A 23,651-nucleotide genomic window follows, 5' to 3' on the forward strand; every position below is an offset into this window, starting at 1 on the left:
TTGGGTTCTAGTTGCATTCTAAATTTGATATAGTAACATCCGTATTTAGATTGTGCCATTTTGCATACTTACTGGTAAAAATAACTGTTAGCAGAAAAGAGTTTTTAACATCTCTGAATCTGTTAGTTTTCCTTCTGTGTGGCAGGTGTTTTGGCAGTGACCAAGGTCAGCCATTGTGCTTTGTAAATGGGTTATAAATGATACCAATGGAAGGGCGTGTTCATCAATTAGTTCTCGTGAGTTTCTTATTTATGGTTTTGATGGATCTAGCTTAGTTCTCAGAATGTTGAACCCAAGTTTGTTTAGCCAGCAGTACAGAACCAATCACTGTGAATTTGAACTTGTAATATATTGCAAAATAAGAGATTTATGGTGTAACTTGAATTCCTTGTCAGTGATGAATATAACTGAGATCATTTGTTACAAGGACCTTTTATAACCCATTCACCTTCATTTCACATGTTTATGGAGACTGGCTTCACTTATGATTTGCAGTTGACAGTCATAAAGTTCTTTGTTATAATGGCAAATTCTGATAACAAGTTTACTTCACGTTGGCTTCAAATTCCACTGGAAACTGTCATAAATGACCTGTTTATAAAATGAACCTTCTTGTCCTTTGTTTAATGATTTCACATTTACACAGAGAAAGCAGTGCTCTCCTAGGAAATTATTTTATTTTAACCATAAAAGAAAAAAGAAAAAAAAACCCGATGCATAAGATTTTCTGTGTTTTTATTGTTTTAGCAAAGCAATTCCCCAAATAGTTTGCCTGTCAGCCAAGCATATTCATTTCAACCAAAAGTCAAATCTATTTTTTCTTAGCACTGACTTCTTAAAAATGTTGTAGCGCTAAGAGGCTTACTACCAGTGTCTCTTTGTTTTTATGACTTGTCTATAAAGAATAATGTGAAAGTGATACAATAGGATGTGAATTGTAAATGGAAAATTCAGTTTTATCTTTTAAATTTGCCAGCAAAGGATTTGAAAAATCTGTCCTTTCATCTGAATATCCAGTACACCCTCAATTCATATTTTTGTTATACATTCTTTAAAACTATTCCTTTGTGAAATTAATCTATGTAGCTAACTTCCCAAATTCTGTTAACTTTCAACTTATTTTGGTCCTTGGATTTTTCCTCAGCTTGTTTACTGAAGTCATGGCACTGTTTTTTAGTTGCCTCTCTAGGTAATTCAATAACAAATTTAGATTTTGGCATTTTGGAGAGTAACTTTTACTAGCTTAAATCATCTCTTTATAACTTACACATAATAATTTAGACGAGATGAATTCCCTTTAAAGATATTATAGGCATAAAGGGAACATGGAAATCAGAATGACAGTGCCCTTTCTGATAATACCATTTAATCCTTTGTATGAACAAAAGTTGGGTATCGTACTGATAGGGTGAAGAAAATATATCCCTATCACTGTATGTAAGGTAATGCCAGCATTAAAACAATGCCATCAAATTTGCTTATCCTTTGTAAAATGAATAATACAAAAGCTCAGCAGTCAACCGTGATAATTATAAGACATGTATTAAAATATATTTCTTTATAAAAATATCGTACACTTTCCAAGATCCGTTCCTATCAGTATGACGTATATAGGCCCTTCTAAAGTTTTTGGGTTATTTCTCTGGATTTATCTGAGAAATAGAGTGGTTATCTCTAGTTTCCAGGTGAAGTGGAGACTGCACAAAGCCACTTAAGAACACTGGCAGGCATTTGTGATTTGTGATTGCATTTCATGACTTCTATCTCAGACCTCTGACAACAGTGAGCACAGTTATTGGCCAACATTGTGACTTCGTTCTGGTTATTCTATCATCTACGCTAATATGCTGGAGCAAACCAAACACACACATGGGATGGAGCACTGCACCTGAAACTCCAGTTTCTTGGTCCAGAAAGGTCAATCTAATTACCCTTCAAATTCTTTTCCCTAGGGACCTTTGATTTATAATAAAGTACATGCTTGTTGATGACAGGGACACGCTGCATGGACGTACGTAGCATATACATAAAATCACTTATATCTGTGCACTTACTGTCTTGTGCTACTTTTTAGCCTTCCTCCCGGCGGCTTGGATTGTCCTGTGCCAACTGCCACACCACAACCACCACTTTGTGGCGCAGAAATGCTGAGGGCGAACCTGTGTGCAATGCTTGTGGACTCTACATGAAGCTCCATGGGGTATGCCGCGTATCCTGCTCATGTGTATACGTGTTTAGGGTCTTATTTGTACATGGTTTTAGTCAAGAAAAAAATCAGCCAAGGAGAGGGGATGAAAATGAAAAATCTGATTTCCTATGTACATGTTTTTGAATTTAGGATGTTATTAATTATAATATAAACTATTATCTCATATACTAGTAAGAAACAAAAAAAATACTGCCAATTGAACTGTCACATACATCCATTGTAAGACATCCCAATTTTAGAAATACTAAAATGTGAAAAATGTGCATTTTAGAGTCGACAACATGGTAGTAACCTTTTTAAAAAACTGTATATTCAGAGGAAAAAAAGGCATGGAACCAACTAGAAATGCACAATAACTATATCTTTGACATTTGGGGAATGCAGCAAGTACATTTATGCAAAGGAGCAATAATATATTTGATAGTTATAGTTAGCAACATTCTGTTACTCATTTTAAGCATAGCACAAAATATTATAAACACATTAATCTTAAAAAGGAAATTAACCTTGTATGTGTAGGAGGGAGAGAACACATGATCTCTTTGAAATAAAAATATGTACTTCTTGGTTTTACTCTGTAATTGAAGCTGTTTAAAACAATAAACAGTGAGTTGAGGGAATAAATTTTCCCTGGCAAATAACCCCATTCTCTCTGAGGGAATCTGCATTTGATCGGGAAAGTGTAGCCTTTGTCCAGGTTGGAATCTGTTGCGCATGTATCAAAATTGGACTGAAATTCATGCCAGCTTCTTTTATAAATGAGGGCTTTCAGGACCGATGTTGAGTCTTTAGTTAAAAGTTGTGTTTTCTTCCATATAATGTTAAACTTAAGGCCTATATGAACATTTTTTTTAGGTGCCTCGACCGCTTGCTATGAAAAAAGAGGGAATTCAAACCAGGAAAAGAAAACCTAAGAACATAAATAAGTCAAAAGCTTGCTCTGGTAAATACAGTAAAATGCTATTTGATTGTAAAGCATCTGCTAACTTGAACAGCAGAGTATGTGTGTGTTTATGAGGTTAATTTTGATTTGCAGGTAGTAGCAATAATTCTGTTCCTATGACTCCAACTTCCACCTCTTCTAACTCAGATGACTGCAGCAAAAACACTTCCCCTACAACACAACCGACATCCTCAGGGGTAAGTGTTAAAGCAGTATATAGACTCATTCTAAGCTAGGGGGTTGCGCTTGCTCTCTAGTCTATTATCTCAAATTTTATCTTATCTGGTAGTACAATAATCTAAACCAACAGTTCGGTTTAGTTAGCTGATACCTAAGAATAGTTTTTAGAGGAGATTACATTTGAATGTCAACAGAATGACAAACGCAAGTACTTTACAAACCTCTTAATTAAGATCTATATCATTTTTTATGGTTAAATTAACCCAAGTAAAAGCAAGAAGTTTTGAAGTGCTTTCCAGAGTTTTAGTTGCAGGTTTCTATCTGAGCTGCCATATATATGTATTTCTAACGTAGACCAGGAGAACTAGGAGTCAGAGGTTTTATAGATCTCAGTGCCCATGGCACTTAAATTGCTTTTGCTTATCATAGAGAGACTCCCATCTTTTTTCCCTTATCTCTTCTCTTCCTCCCCCCGCTTTTCTTTTTTAATAAAATCATTTACCCCAAGAAAAGTTCATCACAGTTTGTGCTGTGCTGCTATATTCACCGATCTTCCTTTATCCACTGCCCTCCTGCCTTGCCTTCTTCTAACTCACCTTCAGGGCACCCAGGCTCATTTCAGCCTTGCCGCAAGTCAGGGAGCAATTCTGGTTGTGAGTAATTCCTGCTCTTGAGGGTAGAGATGCAAGGGTCTTCGCGAAGATCACAGTTTCTGTAAAGCTGTGACCGGAAACTCCGTTTTTCTCAACTGCCGAGCACCTAGTGTTTCCCACATTTACCCAGTGTTTCCCACATTTACCCAGAATGCTCTTTAAAAATGACCAGGCCTCACTCTAGACCACAGCGGGTGAGGTCTGGGCTGCAGGACTGTGGCAGTGAGCGTGCCTCGGTGATTTTAAGGATTACACCGAGACTAGTTTAAGTCAAAACACGAGCATTAAAATCCCTGTTTACTTAGTAATTGTTTTTCACATTTAGCTTTGCCCTGTTTGGGGTCCTTTGAAATGCTACAGATTCCTGGGCCCCACCCTGGATTTTCTGAGTCAGAGTCTCTGGGGGTGGGGCTTGGAAAGTTGTGTTTTTGAGCGAGCGCCCCAGGTGAAATTGAAACTGTTGCCCTCGAGGTGTCTTCTGACCGGGGTTTGGGAACCATAGAGCTGTTTTCTCTTCGTCATATTTCGAATGGTTTAATAAGCAAAAATGAAACATGAAAGAAGTTTTTTAGGCTGCTTAAAATTATATTTGATATTTCTCGTCCTCCATCCCAAATTCTGTTGGGCTTTTGCTTTTTGCTTTAATCACACAAGAAGTCTGTTGAGTTTCACAAGGCAAAAAGCCTTTCCATTGTTTTTTGTTTGTTATAGATAGATGTTAAAGAACGTTTCTAGCCTTTATGAAAGTGGACTCTGGTGTATGATTTTTTTTCTTTAACAGAAGGGTTAGGTGTAATTTTAAGGGTCCAAACTGGTAAACAGAACATTTACCTGTGTGGAAATGGAAAGATAAAGATTATTTAAGAATGTTCTTTATTACACCCTAAGTCCTCAGCCACACTTATGTAGTAGTAGCTACCTACATAGGGCAAAATGATGAACCGGTTTTTGAAAGCACTAGGGTAGCAGCCAGGTTTTTGGCTTCAGTGTGATGTCAGTCTCTCCCAGCTGAAATGAAGCTCGCTGCCAGCTTCGGGTCACTTTTGTTTGTTAAGGTGAGCTTAAGCATGGAAAAAGCCAAATGTGAGTGGTAAATGGCACAGAAATACAGGTGTTTGCCCCTCATTGGGCTTTGGGGGCTTGGAACCACAGCGAGTGGGGTTCGTTTTGCTCTCGTGGTTTTGACCAGAAGGGACCATTTGCAAGTCTGATCAGTTGTCCTCCAGGGGAGGAGCCATGGGAAGTCAGTGACAGGCTGCGGCTCTGGCCTGCCTGGAAGAGGGACCTCGGGAGCTCTGCTGCTGAGCTCTGGGTGCTTCAGTGGGCATCTCTCACCTGGGACTCAGCATGCTGGAGGTGGCTTGCCGGTCAGTGCCATTTGGAGGAACGCTCCATTCCCTGCTAGAGGCCAGGAGACAAAGCAGTAAGGATTGTGGAGGTTGGTGGAGTTTGAGAGCAGTTCCGTGCAAAGTCTCGTGCAGCAAGCCCCCAGCATTCCCTTAGCCTGTGCAGCCTCCGCGGGAGTCGGGCCATGCGAGCTGCGGACCTGACCAGGGGGCAGCTTGCAGAGCCCAAGCAGCCTCAAAGCCTCTGTGACACCTTTTCTCACGGCTGGCCGGGGCTACAGCTTGCTTGCCCTCCTCCCTTCCCTCTGTAGGGACTCACCTCCCACCCTTCCCCCACCTGGGCTCCACAGGCACCCGGGCTTTCGGGGGTTCTCTCGAAGGTTAGTCCATCACGGATGTCTCCAGCAGCCCCTACCTGACGTGGCTGTTGTGGGGAACCAGGCCTACCGCACAGAAGGCAATCTGCTGGCTGCCTTTGGAAACTGTCCCTCTCCAGGAATAATTGTTGTAGACCTGAATGGTCTTGCCGGGTTACTGCCGAGGAGTGCCACTGTGTGTACTCAGTGGCCCCTTAGAACCTTCAGAGCCTTCCCTGGGTGTGTGAGGCCGGCCAGGGGCTGGGAGAGCTGTGAGGAGGACCACGCTGGGGGAGCCGTCTGTGAGCAGCTGGCCGAAGCATTTGTGAAAGGTGGCTGCGCTGACAAGATGTGTCCTTTTCCCATTTTGGTCACAGTTTGTGATGTTGGAGGGAGCCGGTGTCGTGACTGGATGCTTCTAGGAGTTGGGGAAGTGCCACAGGTGAGGGAAATGTTACGTGGGCAAAGCAGGGCTGTGCCTGGTACTAGTACATGGCACCCTGGTGGGCTTCTTTGATGATGGGTCCGTCCCACTGATCTCCAGTGGCCCCTGTGGCCCACAAGTGGCGGAAGTTAGTAGTTCAGGGTTATTTCACGAGCTACAAAACAAAGGGCAATCTTAGGCATACTCCCGGTGGAAGGCAGGAACTGGGGGCCACCTGAGATGTAAGTGGCGACATAACTGCTTGTCCGTCTTAATGATTGTAACAGCAAGGAAGTCAGAATGTTTGTTGCAAAGGTCCACGTCAAACCTGCTGTTCCTTTTAATTCCCCCCTGGGAAAGTGTAGGACATGATCAGTACGCATTCCCAGCAGGCCTTCTTTTATTTATTTTTTTAAAGTGTTTTTTTTTTTTTTTTTAAGTTTACTTATTTTGAGAGAGAGAGAGCTTGCACAAGCAGAGGAGGGGCAGAGAGAGGTGGGAGAGAGAGAATCCCATGCAGACTTCTCGCTGTCAGGGCAGAGGAGCCAAATGCAAGGCTTGAACTCACAAAGTGTGAGATCATGACCTGAGCTGAAATCAAGAGTCAGGACACTTAACCAACTGAGCCACCCAGGCGCCCCTAACAGGCTCCTCTTAAATCCTGATGTTCCTACCCTGTCCTGCATGTGGGCATGTTCATGTGGGGACACCAGGTGTCTGTGGCTGGTTTCTGAGCTAGCCCAGCAGGAGCTGAATATTCTGGAGAGAGGGAAGCTGTCTGCTGCTGTGAGCAAAAGCTCCAGGGTTCCCTCCCCAACAGCAGTGAAGGAGTGGGCAGGATTCCTAGCACGCAGCATTTGGCATTCTTCCTTGATAAGTGTCTAAGTGCCACAGAAATCATTTTTGCGGTGCTCTGAAGCCTCATTTCTTTCCTTATTTGTCGTAAAGCTACAATGTCTTAGCTTTTTATATACTTGTTGCTAATTTGTGTTTTAACTAGATCTCTTGTAAAAGGAGACATTCCTTCTGATGGTCATCAGGTCATTGACTCAGTTTCTCTTTGTTGTAGGTTTTGTATGTGTGGTGTGTATATGTTAGAGGTGGGTTGTATGTTAGAGGTGTATATGTTAGCCCCTGCCCACAGGGCCCCTGGGTGGCTCAGTGGGTTAGGTTAAGTGTCTGACTTCAGCTCAGGTCATGATCTCCCAGTTTGTAAGTTCAAGTCCCGCGTGGGGCTTCGTGCTGACAGCTCGGAGCCTGGAGCCAGCTTTGGATTCTGTGTCTCCCTTCCGCCGCTCATGCTCTGTCTCTCTCTCTCTCACTCTTTCTCAAAAGTAAATATTTAAAAAATAAAATAATAAAATAGCCCCTGTCTTGTTTGTTCCTTTGGAATTCTTGTGTTTGTTAAGAAATGTGTTAACTTGATTTTTGTGCCCTTTGAACTTAAAGATACATTTTCCCAGAAAAGTCTTTCAGGCTAAAATTTTCTTACACCTGTAGGTTTACTGAAAAATATGTATTTAGTTAACTTAAATAGATAACAGATTTTCTTTGGCATATATATATTTTCTCTGGATTGTGAGAATATTTAAATCTTTCATTGAATTCCATTTATTGACTAAATTACATTTTATAGTTTTGTTTTTTATTATTTAGGAGGGAAATAGGGGAACATGTTCTATTTTAGCAATTCCCAAGTAAAATTTAATAAGTATGAAATATTCTCATTCCTCTAAGACTTGTAGCTGAAAATTAGCAAAACTAGAGAACACTTTACATATATGTAAAATCTATATGATATGTATATGTAATAGGTATATATATTATATATGTAATATATATTTATTATGTACGTATATATAAGCTTTATCTCTTTATCCTCAAATTTTATAGGTCAAAAGTATTTCTCTTACTTTCCTTTGGTACAGGAAGGGTTAATTTGGGGTTGAAATCAGCAATAAGACTTAATGTCTGGGAATAAGAAATCACCGAACATATTTGCCTGCCTAGCGGTAGTTCTGTAACTAATTACTGAAAAAAATTAAAAACTACTTAAGTTTATATTAAAACTTTAAAAACTTTTTTACTTAAGTTTATATTAAAACTGCAAATGTTGAGGTCCTCATAAATTCTATAATGTTGGAATAAATGGAGATGAGCTATATCTCACTAATCCTTGCTTTATGGTCACTACTCCATTTAAATAGTATTGTGCTTCGGGAGGCCCTGTTCACAATGGAGTAAAATAAGGTATCTGACCTCAGATTGATTAGAATGTGGTGGTAGTGGTGGGGAGCAGGTGTAGACAGATCTCACTGCTGGTTAGATGTGGAAGTGCGTTAAAGGAATGACACAGTAGAGTATGTAGGAGTCGAAAGGAGGGAGCTGTTGATTCAACCTCAGAGTTGGAAATGGCTTCACAGAGTACTTTTGAATTAGTTGGGTAGGATTTTTGCAGGGGAAACCCTGGGATGGAGCTTTCCAGAAGGAAGAGCATGGTATCTGAGGTACTTCAAGGACATAGTTTCAGTGGCCAGTGTCACAGAGTGTAGGGTGTGGAGCCAAAGGCAGGAGATGGGGCCGGTGAATTGAGTGCAAGTACACTTTGAAAACTGGCTCAAATCAATATAAAGTCTGCCTTTAGTAGGGCGCCAAGTACCTTCATTTCTAAATGATGGACTTGGTCTAGCACCCAACTTTAGTAACAAATGTGTTTCTTTTTCTGGATTGCTGGAGTCCAACAATTAAAGCATTCTTAATGGCGTATTTTGATAATTGATGTAAACAAATGCTAGCATGCTCCCGCTTGTACGTTGTACAAGCAGGGTTTCCCTTCGTAATTAGAAAAACCCTCCCTTGGAGCTAGTGACGTGCTCTGGTCTCATGGCATGTGATGTAGGCCTGGGGTTTAGTTTCTCTGTCTCCAGGGCTTCTCAGGGCAAGACGGTTTGTGGTGGCTGCTGGGTGAATCTTCCTCTGAATGGAGACATGTTAGGCATGGTGTCTTCGGGATAGGAAATGTTTCCTCACCTCTGTGGTTTGTTGCTGGTAGTAGACAGCTTCCACGATGAGAGGCACACCTCCTTAGACTGAGGCAGGGACCTCATCTCAGATTTGATGCTGGCTGGTTCTGTGTTTTTGAGGGTGGGCCTTACTTGCTGTTTGGTCATTTTCTCGATGTGAGATAGGTGTCTTCATTCCTGCCTCATTTATTCTTCTGGGATGCTAGGTGCCTAGCTAGACCTGTTTCCCGACTGCAGTCACTCCTTGGTAATAACTCTATTCAACAACCTTGTCAGAAGTACTTCTGAGCTGCATGGTGCTAAATGTTGGGCTACAAGTGGTTTGAAAGAGTTAATGTGCCCTCATAGTGCTTATGGCTACAGCAGTGATTTAGGGACTGACACTTGTTAGGATATCTGGATGTTCTTCTGAAGAACAATTTAAGACAACAGTTAACATCTTTAAGGCATTCTGGAGAAAGGTTATGTACTTTGTAGGTTAATGGTTAATGTTTAAAAATCTTTTTGTAGATTTTGTGTATTGATATTCGCATCCTATGCTGCAAATCGGAAAACACCACTTTAATCACAGCTTCTTTATTAGCAAATTTATACTCCACTGTCTTTTTGTCCAAGTAATTATTCACACTGGATTTACTATGGCATTATGATTGGTCATAAAATAATAGATCCTGCATTATTAACTATTCCTACAATAGTTAAGTAGCTGAAAGGTACATTCGTGAAGGACTTACAAAAACTGTAAGAGTTGCTTTCCTTCAGAAGAATTGGACTCTGCAGAGCAGTTCTGGTTCAGGAGGCTCCTGGAGCAGGACAAAAAATTACTGCTCGCCTTTTTTTTTTTTTTTTTTTAATGTTTATTTTTGAGAGAGAGAGACAGAGCACGAGCAGAGAGATTGGGAGACACAGAATCTGAAGCAGGCTCCAGGCTCTGAGCTATCAACACAGAGCTGGACGCAGGGCTCGAACACCTGAACTGATCATGACCTGAGCCCGAGTTGGACGCTCAACCAACTGAGCCACCCAGGCACCCCTACTGCTCATCTCTTAAGCTGAATATTTTACAGGTGTCCTAGGTTGCAGGAGAGTTGGGTATTAGTGTTAGCCTTGCATTTTATCATTGTACTCTTGCTTCTGAGAAATCTCTCCTTTTTCCATTCTTCATCATTTATGAGATACTGGACATAGCAAAGCAGAAGTCTGCTTCTAAGTACTTGTACATGTCAGGTGTTTTAGGTACCTTTTCCCTTTCATAATTATCACTCTACGTATGTTGTTTTATCTCCATTTTCGGTTTGTGAAGGGGGGAGTGAGACTCGGAACAAAGTAACAAGCCCAAGGTTGTGTATATGTTAAGAGGCAGGGCTTGGATTTGGACCCAGGTCTGGCCATCAGTGTTATCATTATGGCATACTAGATTAATATGTGATATTATGCAATATTGAAATCTTCAGAGAGAAAAAATAATATTTTCTTAAAGAAATCTGACCAGTTTTCATTAGTAGTTTGAGCGTCAGAAATCATCCTGCCGAAACGGGTGGGAAAACGGTGCCAGAGAAGTGATTTGCTTGCGACCAAATACATAAGGCACATTATACAAATCTTCTTGTCAATATCGTACTTCTAAATAAAATATATTATGGTACTAAGACTATGTCAATTGGGTAATAAAAGAATAACAGGCAGTGAAATTTACTGTGGTTGATGTCCCTAATGTGATTATAAAAAGCTCTCTTAAAAGTATCAAACACAAGGTTGCAATAGTAACATCCTTCTAAGGGTGTGATTTCAATCTGATACACAGTGAGTGCCAAGTTAGGTGGAACTTTTAAGAATGTTCCAATTGCCTTTAGTTAGTTTTTATGAAATCATTGAAAAGCATTTAATAGGCAAGTGTCCATTTCCCTCAGAGTTTATAGTCTACGATACTCTTTTCTAAATGAATAAAAACAGAGTTGAAAAGTCATTAATCTCCCACAAGAGTCTGTGAGAGTCTTGCAGTTAGGTATCATTATTGCCTCATTTATAAACCAGAATCCGCAGTGACTCCATAAGGTCACAAAACCAGCCAGTGTGGAAGCTGGGACTGGAACCGAGGTCTCCGGCCTGCTACCACTCCCAGGGAGCTGACCAATCATCACAGTTACTAACATCCCACTTGCCTCTTGCTACAAGCCATGAACGTAAATATTTTGTTGGCATTTTATCTTCATGCTCCCTATGTGCCAGGCTCCCTTTCTTCTTTCAGTTCCTTCTAATAACTCACGTTCCTGTCTGACCACATCGGCCTTCACTGTGAAAGTCACACGCCAACCTGGCAAGGAACACGTAAGCGTGTGGGGTTTACATACTTTCATTTTGATCTCAAGGCCTCTTCCAGACTTCCCTCTTTCTGTGTCGTGTGTATGTGTGTGTATGCACACAGGTCTGTGTGTTATGGGGAGGATGGTGAGGAGTCGTTAAAAATGCATTGCGCTACATTAATATCCAATGCCTTTATCTGTATATTAGGAAACAGCACAACTGTATCGTTCTTTAAATAGCTTATGATATATTTGTCCACCCAATTTATCACAGGACTGTGGTTTAATAAGTGACTCATCATCACAACCTGAAAGCCAGAATACTAGGTAGAGCATTAGTGTGGGGAGAATGTCACACACCTTCTCATATAGCCTCAGGTTAGAAGGCTTCATTTCAGAACACAAAGTTTCTCTGTAGATTACAAATTATTTGCAGTTGCCCCCCCACCCCCCAACCCGGGCCTCTGTAAGAATATACAAATTGTCACAAAACATGAAATAATGTTACGGGAAAACATGCCCAAGTTTAAGAAATCTGGCTTAGAATGCTCTGAAATGTTATTGCTAAATGAATCTTCGAAGAAAATGAATTCCTTTACTGGAACAAAAGTAATTTATTATGCGTTTCATGGGCGTCTGCCAAAAGGGTTACTAGCGATATGAAGATCTAATGGATATGAACTGAATACAGTCTGTTTGCTTTGTTCATGTTTAGATCTACCTGTTAATTTTTTCTGAAATTTTAATAACTTTTAAAAGCATCTACAAAGACAGGCGTTGGCATATGTGATAATTCATAATTCAGCTACCTATCGCACCAGACCCAGCACTTGGGATCTGTGGGACTGAGCACAGAGTATTTTATTGACTTCAGATTTTAAGAAAGATTTGAACAAATAAACGACAGGTATTGATCTCAGTGTACTGTTGCAGTCCTGTGAGTAAAGAGTTTCAAGTCAATATCTGAGGATGTTCAAATGCCTGTTTACTTGCTGTGCTGCAGTTTTAGGTGTTGTTAGCATGGCCTGGTTTCACCAGAGCACACGTGCCAGAATCATATTTTTATCTTATTAAGTACAGACACTTTTAATTTAAAGCTCTGATTAAGCTTATTTGCTTGATTCATGGTGAAGCCTTAGTATGGTCTGCAGTTTAGTCTGGGGTTCACGGAGTAGCAGCTGGAAGGAAATCGATTCAGGCATCCAGGCACTAGCTCCAGCCCTATGTGTGACTGTAGTAAAGCTGCCAAGGTTTTGTAAAGCCTCTGTTTTCCTCCTACTAAAAGGGAAAAGTAATTCCTACCATCTGGTCCTTAAGAGCATTGTGTAGCATAAGTGGGAGATGCCTGCAGACCTCTTTGAAGCTCAAGGAGAACAGTATTATTTAAATATAATCTTGGAAGTTAATAGTGATGTGCTTTATTTGCATGGCATTTTTTTTTTCATCCCAAGGCATTAGAAATAAATCCTTACTTTCCTTTAAGAGATGTAGAGCTATTGTGTTAACAAAGTAACTACATTTTAAATAATTTTATTCTGATCGCCACAATTTTTCATTCCTTGTGACAGTACTTTCATAACGCTTTCTTGTAAATGCTGCTTGGTTCTCAGACCATGGTCTGCTTTTTCCGATTGAAATGGGGAGATGAGGATACTCATCCAATCTGAAAAAACAGTTGTTGGTTTTTTTTTTTTTTTAAATAAAAGATCATAATTTACCAGGTTTTAAATCTTTCCGCAGGATCCTTTGCCACCTAATTTGACAACTAGAGTCATCCATTTTGATTCATTTTAGAAGATAAACTTTTTCTTTAGAATGCTGGTGACTTCAAGTTGTGGGGCACCCCAGCCCCCGCCATTTATGTTTGTATGTTAACATTTTACTGATAGTCCCAGGGCACTCATAAACACTGGGTGTGCCTTTCATCACCGTGACAAACTTGGTATGGGTGCATAGATGCATGAAACAATGGGATCCTTTGCCCAGGTTAGATTGTATAGAATTGTCCTTACCTACTTGGAAAGGGCAGCGTCCTGGGGACTGGATATAACCTGGGCTACTCAGGCCCAGAAGGGGCGTGAGGCCCCAAGGGGACAGCCAGTGAGCTCTTCATTAAAGAACTTGCTTGTTAAATTACAAGGAAATAAGTAAAATATTTTGCTGAAAACTGAGTTAGGTCATTGGCTGCAGTGATCATGACTCTCCCTGCTTGTGAGAGAAGGCGCTATGTTCTCTTGCTTTGAGTTGTTACTGGAGACGAGTTTCACGGGTCCTGATGGAGACAGAACTCTTGTGTTTCTGTATCTTGTGCCACTTCCTAAACTATTAGTGAGTCACTTTTGTGTCTGGTCCTATGACCTCCATCCAAACTGCAATGAGTGTAGTTTTTAGGGTGGAAGTTAAGATTTATCTGACAGTGTTTCTCCTTTGTTGGGATTAGTTTTTTTTTTTTAACTTGAGGCAGGCCACTATAAAGCACTGCAAGAGCCTAACCTAGAGGTTACAAAAGCAGAGAAGAGAGCGTTGGCAGTGAGGGATGGCTGGCTTCCCCTCACACAAGAAAAAGCCGTAACCACAAGCTTACTTAGATGTGTAGGAAGGACAGATCAGAGGCCATGGAAGCCGACAGTCTGAATTCGAGTTAAAGAGGCAGTGTGATCATCATCAAAGTCTCATGCTCTGGGAATGATCACACACTCACCCTCAACCTGCCTGGGGTGCAGTGTTTTGTTTCTTCAGATCAAGGCTCCATCGAGAGAGATTATGGCATGGAGGACTAAACACACCCCAGTTGACTCCTTTTTGGTTCCCTTCCTCAAAAATGAAATTTATGTTTATAATTCATAAGCTAGAGGACCTGTGTTATTCTTCTGTGGGGTGGCTGTGTTCTGTAAGGGTTTCCTTAGCTCTGATGGGTTGCCCAGCCGACGCTGCCTTAGGAGGGGTCTCTGGGCCTGCCTGTAAGGTTGTGTGTGAAGTAGAGGCAGAGAAAGAACTGACAGGGTGGGTGAGCCCACTGTGAGCCAGACACTGCTGGCCACTGACTCTACGAGTTTATCAGATCAGAAATCCTTGACTTTTCAGATATATGTCCAAAAATTATTCTCACAGGAAAAGAAAAAAGTCCATGTGACCTACAGATGAGCTGTGTCTGCTTCACAGGCTAGTGGATATTTTCCGTGTCCTGGCTGCAGCAGCCTGGTTGTCCCTGAAGTCATTTATTCCTTTAAGAGGGAGATTTCCAGCCCAGCTGCTCTGCCAGGTCTCCTACCTAGCCTGGCCTGGGTTCAGTGCTAAGCCCAGGCTGAGTCTGGTGCTGATAACACATTCTTTCAACAGGAAGTGCCTCCATTTTCAGTTGTCTGTAGGAGGGTGGAGGGCAGATAAGCTGTGAATGGAAACACAGAACAGATTTCGGCCCCACCCTCAGAATGTACTTTGATCAGAGAAAGAGCCAGGACCTCCGCCTGCCTGAACTGTCCACCAGAAGGAGGAAGGATGGTTCAGCTGTGGGCAATCTGAGGTGCTCCCCTCTGCCTCTGTCCAGAAACACTGGCTGGGTTAGATGGGTGTAGGTGAGTCAAATACCTGCTTTTGCTGAACTAAAGTCCTTTCAAGGTTTCAACTAGATGTGGGAAAACATTAACCAATTGAAATTTATGCTTGTAATTTTGTGTGCATGTCCTTGGGTCTAGGGTCTTAAGTTTTCTGATTTTCCCTCCAAATTGTACTGATCTTGATAGGTAGCTCTTGAATATACTAAAGAGGAAAAGACACTTAAGACGAACAATGATGTGACAAGCCAGGTTTCTAAAGGACAGTTGTGCCAATTCTAGATTTCTTATATGGTTAGAATACTGGTGTTGAGTGTTTGGTGTTTTAACTTACATGCAACCATGTTTCACATGTACATGGCTGGCTAGGTTCCAACCGATGCTAGGTGGCATGGAGGTAGGTGACTTCAGGGGTACATGGCCCTTCTGGCCCTCCTTTCTCTCTGTTACTTCCTCCTCTCTGGTTCCTCTCTATTTTTTCCCCTGCTACTTTATGACTCTTTCCAGGCTGGCTCATCCCTCAAGTGCTTTTGCATCATATTTCTGGTGCTAATGTCTTCAACCTTCCTCAAAGTTAGACAGCACTACTCCTTTCAGTTACAATATTCAAAGGAAGGTATAGATGGCTGATAGATGGTCCCCTGGCCCTACCTCTCTTGGGTTCCCCTGAAATACTTTCGCTTGTGCATAAATTTTACTGATGACATAGTTATATCCTTCTGTTTTTCATTTAACATTGCATTATAGGATTTTTTCCCACTTTGCCACATGATCTTATTTTTAATAATTGCATCATAGTTCACTGAGCGGATGGACCTTGCTTTTCCAAACCATCTCGTATTATTCGGTATTAGATTATTTACGTGATCCCCACTATTGTAAATAACTGTGCCATGAATGTCTTCCCATGAGGAGCCTTTCCCTTCCTTTGAATTCTTTCCTTGTAAACACATCTCCAGAAGTGCAATTACAGAGCTCAGTAGGATATAAAGTTCTTGATGGCTCTGCTTAAGGCATGTACCAGAATATAGCTGCACCGGCCATGGATGAGAGGACTGGGGTTGTCAGAGTCTCATCAGATCTTATCACGTGATCTCATTATGTATCATTACATAAAATTTTTATTTTATTTTTATTTTATTTTTTTATTTAAATAAGCCCTACTCCCAATGTGGGGCTTGAACCCAATGACCCTGAGATCAAGAGTCTCATGCTCTAGGAGCACCTGGGTGGTTCAGCGGGTTAAGCGTCTGACTTCAGCTCAGGTCATGATCTCGAAGTTTGTGAGTTCGAGCCCCGCGTTGGGCTCTGTGCTGACATCTCGGGGCCTGGAGCCAGCTTCTGATTCTGTGTCTTCCTCTCTCTCTCTCTCTCTGCCCCTCCACCACTCACGCTCTCTCTCTCTCTCTCTCTCTCTCTCTCAAAAATAAATGAACATTAAAAAAAAATTACCGACTGAGCCAGCCAGGTGCTCCATAAACATTTTATTTTTTATTGAGGTATGAGTGACATACAAAAGAAAGCTGTACACTGCAGTATTTCATGTTGAAATAGTGTATCCCCATCTACAAATAAGCGTCTCAGTTGTTGGGCACAAGCACATTTTTTTTTCTGAGAAAGTCAGATGTCACTTTTGATTTCAAATGAGCTGATGTTTTTCAGGTACTCATCACTCATGTAATTTGGGATTTGCCTGTCCTTTGACGTAGGAGTCATTTTTGACTGATCAAAGAAGACAATAGGTATTTCACTTGGTAGCTGTTAGGATTATTGCTCAGGTGTTAAGAATAATGTTCAAGGTATTAGGATTTCTTTAATGTGGTTTATTTGAAGAAGGCCCATGAGCTTTTTGAAGGGCTAAAGAAGCACCTTGTTTTGTTTTGTTCTCTGAAGAGTTGTCAGTAACAATTAGAAGGTCGTTGCTGGGGCACCTGGGTGGCTCAGTCGGTTGAGTGTCCAACTTTGGCTCAGGTCATGACCTCATGGTTCGTGAGTTTGAGCCCCGCATTAGGCTAGATGCTGTCAGCGCAGAGCCAGCTTCAGATCCTCTGTCTCCCCCTACCTCCCCTCTGGGCTCACGTTCTTCCTCAAAAATAAAATAAGCATTTGCAAAAAAAAAAAAAAAAAAAAAAAAAGATGGTCATTGTTGAGGTGGTTTTCAGTTAGCTCTGAATGAGTTCCACCTTTGCTCCCACCAAGTGATGGTGGTAAGTCTCCCCACCCTGGCAAAGGTGGGGAGATTAAATTAGGTCTGTGTTCCTTAACAATAATAATAAAATAATACTAATAGTGCTGTTTGCTTCTGTCATTTTCCTGTTGTCAGATACTGTTGTAAAGGCTTTATGTATCTTAATGAATTGAGTTCTTGCAATAACCTCAGGATACAGATGCGTCTTTTTTAGCTTCCATTTTCAAGGTGAGGAACCTGAGGCATAGAGAGTTTTAGATGAGGCCTTCTCGGTTACCTCTCCCACATTGTGCCCTTGCCCCTTTTGCTTAATCCTTCCGTTTCAGCTGGCTTTGCTTGAGAATGTGCCCTGCATGCCTCCCCTTCTGAATACCCTTTCCTCACCAGTAATAATGGCTTCCCTTGATGCTTACCATGGCAAGGCGCCATGCTGATGCTTTTGCAAACATTGAATTGTCACAGCCCTACTTGATGGGTGATGTGAGGGCTAGTTTCTAGTTTCCCCAGGAGGAGGCTCGGAGAGGTGACCTCACTCAGTAGGCGGCTGAAGCAGGGTAATGCTTGCAAGTCCGTCCATATTAGTCCCCAGCGTTGCAGGCTGCGTGTGGCCCACCCCCGGAATCCTTTCCCCTCCGTGGTTCCATTTTAGACCTACTGCTCCCTTTCAATGTCTCAGCCACTCATTTATCATCTGTGATGGGCAGTTGACCATTCTTACTTTCAAGTATGTATGTGGCCTGGGAGCTCACCCAGGGAGCGTCTGTCTCCTAGGGCTCATAGATCCAGTGCCTGGCTCTCATAAACATCTTGCTAATGTTTCTTGTTGCTGACCTGTGGTGGTGACGACCCCTCTGCTATCTCAGCATGTCTGGCCATGTGAGGCGGGCTGCTTCCTGGGCCGATCTGGGTGGGTACCCTCTTTCTTTCAGAAAGTCTCGCTGTGGTGAAGTCAGATTTAGTCAGAGAAATGCACATGTGCTTTTTTCTGGGAATAGGTAGATCAATATGGAATTGGGTGTGACCCATCACTTATAAGTGTACCCACTCTGCTGGTTGTATGATAGCTCCTTTCTAAAATGCGGAGTAATGGAGTATCACCCTTTTGTTTATTTTTTTGGGGATTAAATCTGGGTCTGTGATGGGTTTGCTCATAGTGGAGTTTCTGGAATTAATGACTAAAGTTACTTTACCCTATTTATACGGGTAACCAAATCCATAGTTTTGTTGGTGTGTTTGACAGGATTATTTCAGCTATTTCAAATTCTAAGTTTTTGACATCTCAGTGACTTTGTGAAGTTTGCTTTCTTATGTACCCAAAGCCCTCAGTTTAAGTCTTATGTTAAAATGTTAATTAATTAATCAATTTTTAAAAAATGTTTGTTTATTTTTGAGAGAGAGCTTGAGCATGCAAGAGTTGGGGGTGGGACAAAGAGAGGAGGACAAAAGATCCAAAACAGGCTCTGCACTGACAACAATGAGCCCAACGTAGGGCTCGAACTCACCAGTTGTGAGATCATGACCTGGGCCAAAGTCAGTTGCTTAACCGACTGAGCTACCCAGGTGCCCCTAAGTTTGTGTTAATTTAAAAAGAAGTTTGAGTGTGGCAGTACTGTTGTCGCTGCATTTTTACAAACCCACCTTTTTGCCAGGAAAGGGATGGATTGGTTAGCTGTGAGGGGCTGGCTTTGGTCTGTCCATTTGGGAGGAAGTGGAGATGGGCAGATAGGAAGTCCCATGGCCAGACCCTCCTTCCCAGCCTCATGTGGTTATTGTGAAGATTGGAGAGAAAAACAAGATTTTTTTTTCCAGAAAGAGCAAAACCACTCTGACTTCCAGGCTCCCGAGTGGAGCTCAGCATACCTTTCAGTTCAGCCTGTGTCTGGTGCCCCGTGTTTCTCTGAAGGAGATATAACATCAGCTCAGCCAGACAAATGGATGTTTTGAAAAGCACAAAACATTCTAGCTGTGTCAAAAAAACAAACATCCAGTAATTTGTGGGATTAAGCCTTGAAAGCTAGGAAGAAATAATGAACTTCAGAGCTTTCTAGAAGGAAAAAGCCATGATTTAAGTATGGGATCATGGCTACATTTTAATTTTTTATTATTTTTATCTTTATTTTTTATTTTTTTTTAACGTTTTTATTCACTTTTTGAGAGACAGAGAGAGGCAGAGTGCAAGCAGGGGAGGGGCAGAGAGTGAGGGAGATACAGAATCTGTAGCAGGCTCCAGGCTCTGAGCTGGAGCTCGATGCGGGGCTCGAACCTATGAACCGCGAGATTATGACCTGAGCCAAAGTCGGCTGCTTAACCAACTGAGCCACCCAGGAGCCTCTATCTTTATTTTTTAATAAACTTTTTACTTTGAAGTGATTTTAGGTTTACAAAATCACTTCAAAGTAAGTTACAGAGGTCATGCAGAGGTCTACTGTACCCCTTGGCTCAGTTTCTCCAGATGCCAGCCTTGGGTTTCCATGATGCTTTCATCCAGACCGTGGAAGCAGCATTGGTCCGTTAACTGACATAAGGCTCTGTCCCCTAGGTGTCCTTCTCAGACCTGACACCTTAGGCAGTTCTTCTGAGCTTGCTCTGGGCTCTGATACTTTCTCAGTGAGCCTCATTCAGCAATTGTGTGACAGTAAGGCCAAGTTCCAGGCTATCAGGCCTAAGACCACAGAGGTGACTGCCCTTCTCAGTGGGGTGGTGCCACATCTTGTCACTGGGATGCTGGCCCGTGGCCCCTCTGTAGCCACAGTGGCTTACATTCTTTCTCCAAAAAGGTGTGGGCTCGCTTGAGAGAGTAGTGGTCTTTCCTCTTGTCTTTTTCTCTTTGGAAGGAAATGAGGGCCCTGTGGATGGGGTCGTAAGCATTCAGTTGGAAGGAAGGCTGGTTCGTGCAGACTTCTAAGCTATGCCAGCTGTCACTGTACCCTGTTCTTTCCCCTGGGACCCTGCGTGTTCCCTTGTGTCCTTATAGATCTTGTAAGTCCTTATCTAAGTGTAGCATGCATACAAATCCCAAGGGAAACACAGCTGTGTTTCCTGTACCTGGCAGGAGGGGACAGCGGGATGTTCTGCAGGTCTAAGTTATGGCTGATGCATGTGTGCGGGCTGAGTTCCGACACCAGAGGGGGCATGTTCTAGAACTCAGAGTGGTGAAGGATGAGGCAGGAAGACATGTTGTGTTGACATGTTGACATGTTGGGGCTTCTCAACCTCTGGGGGCACTGTGTGTGGATGGGGCACTGTCTTTCTGGGTGTTGTTGATGTCATTGACCCCTGTCCTCGGAGCCACACCAGGCCACACCCAGGAGCCACGCCTGGGAACCATGCTAGTCATGGCTAGATTTTTTTTTAAGTGTTTATTTATTTGGGAGGGGAGGGGCAGAGAGGGAGGAAGGAAGAGAGAAAATCCCCAGCAGGCTCCATGCTCAGCACAGAACCCGATGTGGTGCTTGATACCACAAACCGAGATAATGACCTAAGCCAAAGTCAAGAGTCAGACGCTCAACCGACTGAGCCACCCAGGTGCCCCATGCTTAGAATTTTTTAAAAAAGTCAAATGCAACTGTTTTCTTAAACTGTAGTCTAAACATGATTTTAGTTATTTTGGTTTGATTCTACTAAATTATACCATGTTTTCTATTTGGCCTTTCTCATTTGGATGGAAGGAATGAATGAAACAAGAGGAGTGATCTTTTGTTTCAACAAATGATTGCCACCACCATGACAGATATAAGATGTTAGCATTTTCTTTATAATGTGGTCTGCCTTCAAAATGGCCGGTTCTCCTTGAAAAGAATTCAGGTAAATGCGGTAGATACTAAACCTGTGTACACGTGGGTTCATTTTCCATGAAGTCAGTGCTCAAAAATTTCATTTATCATGCCTCGCTGAGCTGTGTGGCTTTCCATATTAGACTTTGGCATAACGGCTAAGGTTGTAGCTGTGCTGTGTGTGTGCCAGGGCGGGGGGTGGTGGTGGTGGGGGCTCTGCATTTTCTCTTTTGAAATGATTAGATTGTGTGGGCGTCATTAAGACCTACTTACCTAGGCGGTGTGGTTTGTTTCACTGCCAGAGAGCTGAGAGTTTGGTACTTTTTACAAGTAGGCCTCCTGCAGTTCCTTTTTCCTACCTTTGTCCAGCTGTGCATCTTGCCAGGAATTACTGCTGTGAGTTCTCAAGTTCACAGGAGAATGTTTCTAAGAGTTTACGTGGCCAGGGGTAGGTCAGTGGCACCATGCAACATGGTGGGCAGCTCTTGCCTGGGCCCCCCTGCCCATCTCCTTTGTCTCCATGTGCTTAGCTTGCAAGATGGTGCCGCCTGACAGATTGATCGATAACTGTCTCTCCCCTTCTCTTTCCCCCTCTATCCCTCTCTTCTGCCAGGCGGGCACCTCAGTGATGTCTGGCACGGGAGAGAGCACTAATCCTGAGAACAGCGAGCTCAAGTACTCAGGTCAAGATGGGTTGTACATAGGCGTCAGCCTGGCCTCCCCGGCCGAAGTCACATCCTCGGTGAGACAGGATTCCTGGTGCGCCCTCGCCCTGGCCTGAGCCCGCTGCGGGGATTTTGTCAAGCCGTCCAGACCAGGGCGAGTATGCTGACAGAACATTCCTCTGACGTGTGATTTCCGTGCCTTTATTTCGAAAGAGATGTATTTCCCAAGAGGCTTGCTCTGCCTTACCACCCTGCCCCTGACTCTGAAGAGCCAGAGAGAAGATGGAGGGCTTCCAGGGAAGGGCCAGTGCAGCCCACAGCACGTCACCTCCTCCTGGCCACGGCCACTTCCAGCCAGCCTGCCTCTGGGTGTGCCGGGGGATCTGACGTCCTCTGTGCCACTTCCAGAAACTGGGACTAGGACCGGGGCCTTGCCTGCTAAGGAATATTGAGAGATTTTTTTTAAAAAAGGGTTTTATGTGTATTGCCCCAAATCATGTGCTTCTTCTGATCGGTTTTGGTTATTCCAGAATTTCTTCGTACCTTTTCCACACCTGAATTTCACGTGCTTTCATGGAGAAGACCATTTGAGGCCATTTGGTACACACCTCTGGAGGCTGAGTCAGTTCGTGAGGTTTCTCGTCAAAAATATTACTCCGTGTGCAAGACTGCATTATGACTTAACGTACACTGTGACTGATGTCTCAAAGTTCACATTGTGGGACTGACCTGAGGTCAGTCGGGATTTGTAAACAGGGTAGCAAACAAGATATTTTTCTTCCATGTAAACAATAATTTTTTTAAAAAGTGCAATTTGCGTTGCAGCAATCAGTGTTAAATCATTTGCATAAGATTTAACAACATTTTTTATAATGAATGTAAACATTTTAACTTAATGGTACTTAAATAATTTAAAAGAAAAATGTTAACTTAGACATTCTTATGCTTCTTTTACAACTACATCCCATTTCTATATTTCCAGTTGTTAAAGAGAAATATTTCAAGAACAAATCTTCTCTCAGGAAAATTGCCTTTATCCATCTGTTAAGAATTTTTATACAAAAACACCAGTATCCCCTCTTTATTTTACTGTGGAATTTGTGCTGGAAAAAATTCAACAAAACTTTACTACCTAACAGATAACATTTGTAAATACTCTAGGCATCTGTACACACTACGATGAAGTCTATCGTGTGACTGACCCACAGGCAGGTTGGTTTACATTAAATTTTTTAAGAATGGGATGTCCTATGGAAACCTATTTCACCAGAGTTTTAAAAATAAAAAGGGTATTGTTTTGTCTTCTGTACAGTGAGTTCCTTCCCTTTTAGTTTCATTTTGATACTGTATGTGGCTAGAGATACGCCTATAAAACAAGCGCATGTGATGTTTGCAAATTGCCTGTTGGCTTTCCTTTCAATGAATTGTCCTTTTGGAGCTGCTTTATACCTTGGTTTATTTGAAGTTGGCACATGGAGTCAGTTATCATCTTCAATTTGCACTGGGGACAACTTTTATAAGTGAAAAGGACCCAGTATTATATGACTGTCTGAGATTATAAGCATTCTATTTAGGACTGATCCCTAAAAACTTTTAAGAAGTCCAGAGTTTCTTTCCCTCTGAATGAAATTTACTCTAAGACCCAGAAACAGAATGGTTTTCCTTTCTAGTTCCTGCTTTTGCAAAGTGCCACCAAGCCTCCACATTCACCTGAGGTTGAAGTCCCTAACACTCAGCAGAAGAGGGAAAAGGATCTGAACAGTCTTGGATTTCAGAAAACCGGGAGACTGTTTCATAACTCAATGGTGGCATTTCATTTTGGCTCCTTAAGTGTGGGGCACTTCTTACTTCTTTTCGTGTATGATTATAGTTATTCTGTGGGAGCCCGTCTGAGTCTTTCAAGAGAGGGGAAGTCTTGCTTTGTGGTGGGTTGTATTGCCAGTGAGACCCAAGGCTGGGGAGTGTGTGTGTCTGGGGAGGTCCCTGAAGCCCACACACACTGTACAGCGGGCTAGAGCAACGTTCTTGGTGTGG

At 42.3% G+C, this 23,651-nt stretch overlaps 1 protein-coding gene across 2 annotated transcripts in view; it reads left to right on the forward strand.

Annotated features, from left to right (window-relative positions):
- Positions 1-23,052, forward strand: part of GATA6 (GATA binding protein 6) — a 32,123-nt gene extending 9,071 nt beyond the window's left edge. The window contains exons 4-7 of one of the 2 annotated variants that reach the window (XM_042962249.1): positions 2,075-2,200; positions 3,065-3,152; positions 3,246-3,349; positions 21,566-23,052. In XM_042962249.1, coding sequence (XP_042818183.1) covers positions 2,075-2,200; positions 3,065-3,152; positions 3,246-3,349; positions 21,566-21,733 — 486 coding nt within the window. In that variant the 3' untranslated portion in view covers positions 21,734-23,052. The other variant, XM_042962250.1, reaches the window with a different exon arrangement.
- Positions 23,053-23,651: the final 599 nt, after the last annotated feature.

This window comes from Panthera tigris, chromosome D3, assembly GCF_018350195.1.
Source record: "Panthera tigris isolate Pti1 chromosome D3, P.tigris_Pti1_mat1.1, whole genome shotgun sequence".
Lineage (NCBI taxonomy): Eukaryota > Metazoa > Chordata > Mammalia > Carnivora > Felidae > Panthera > Panthera tigris.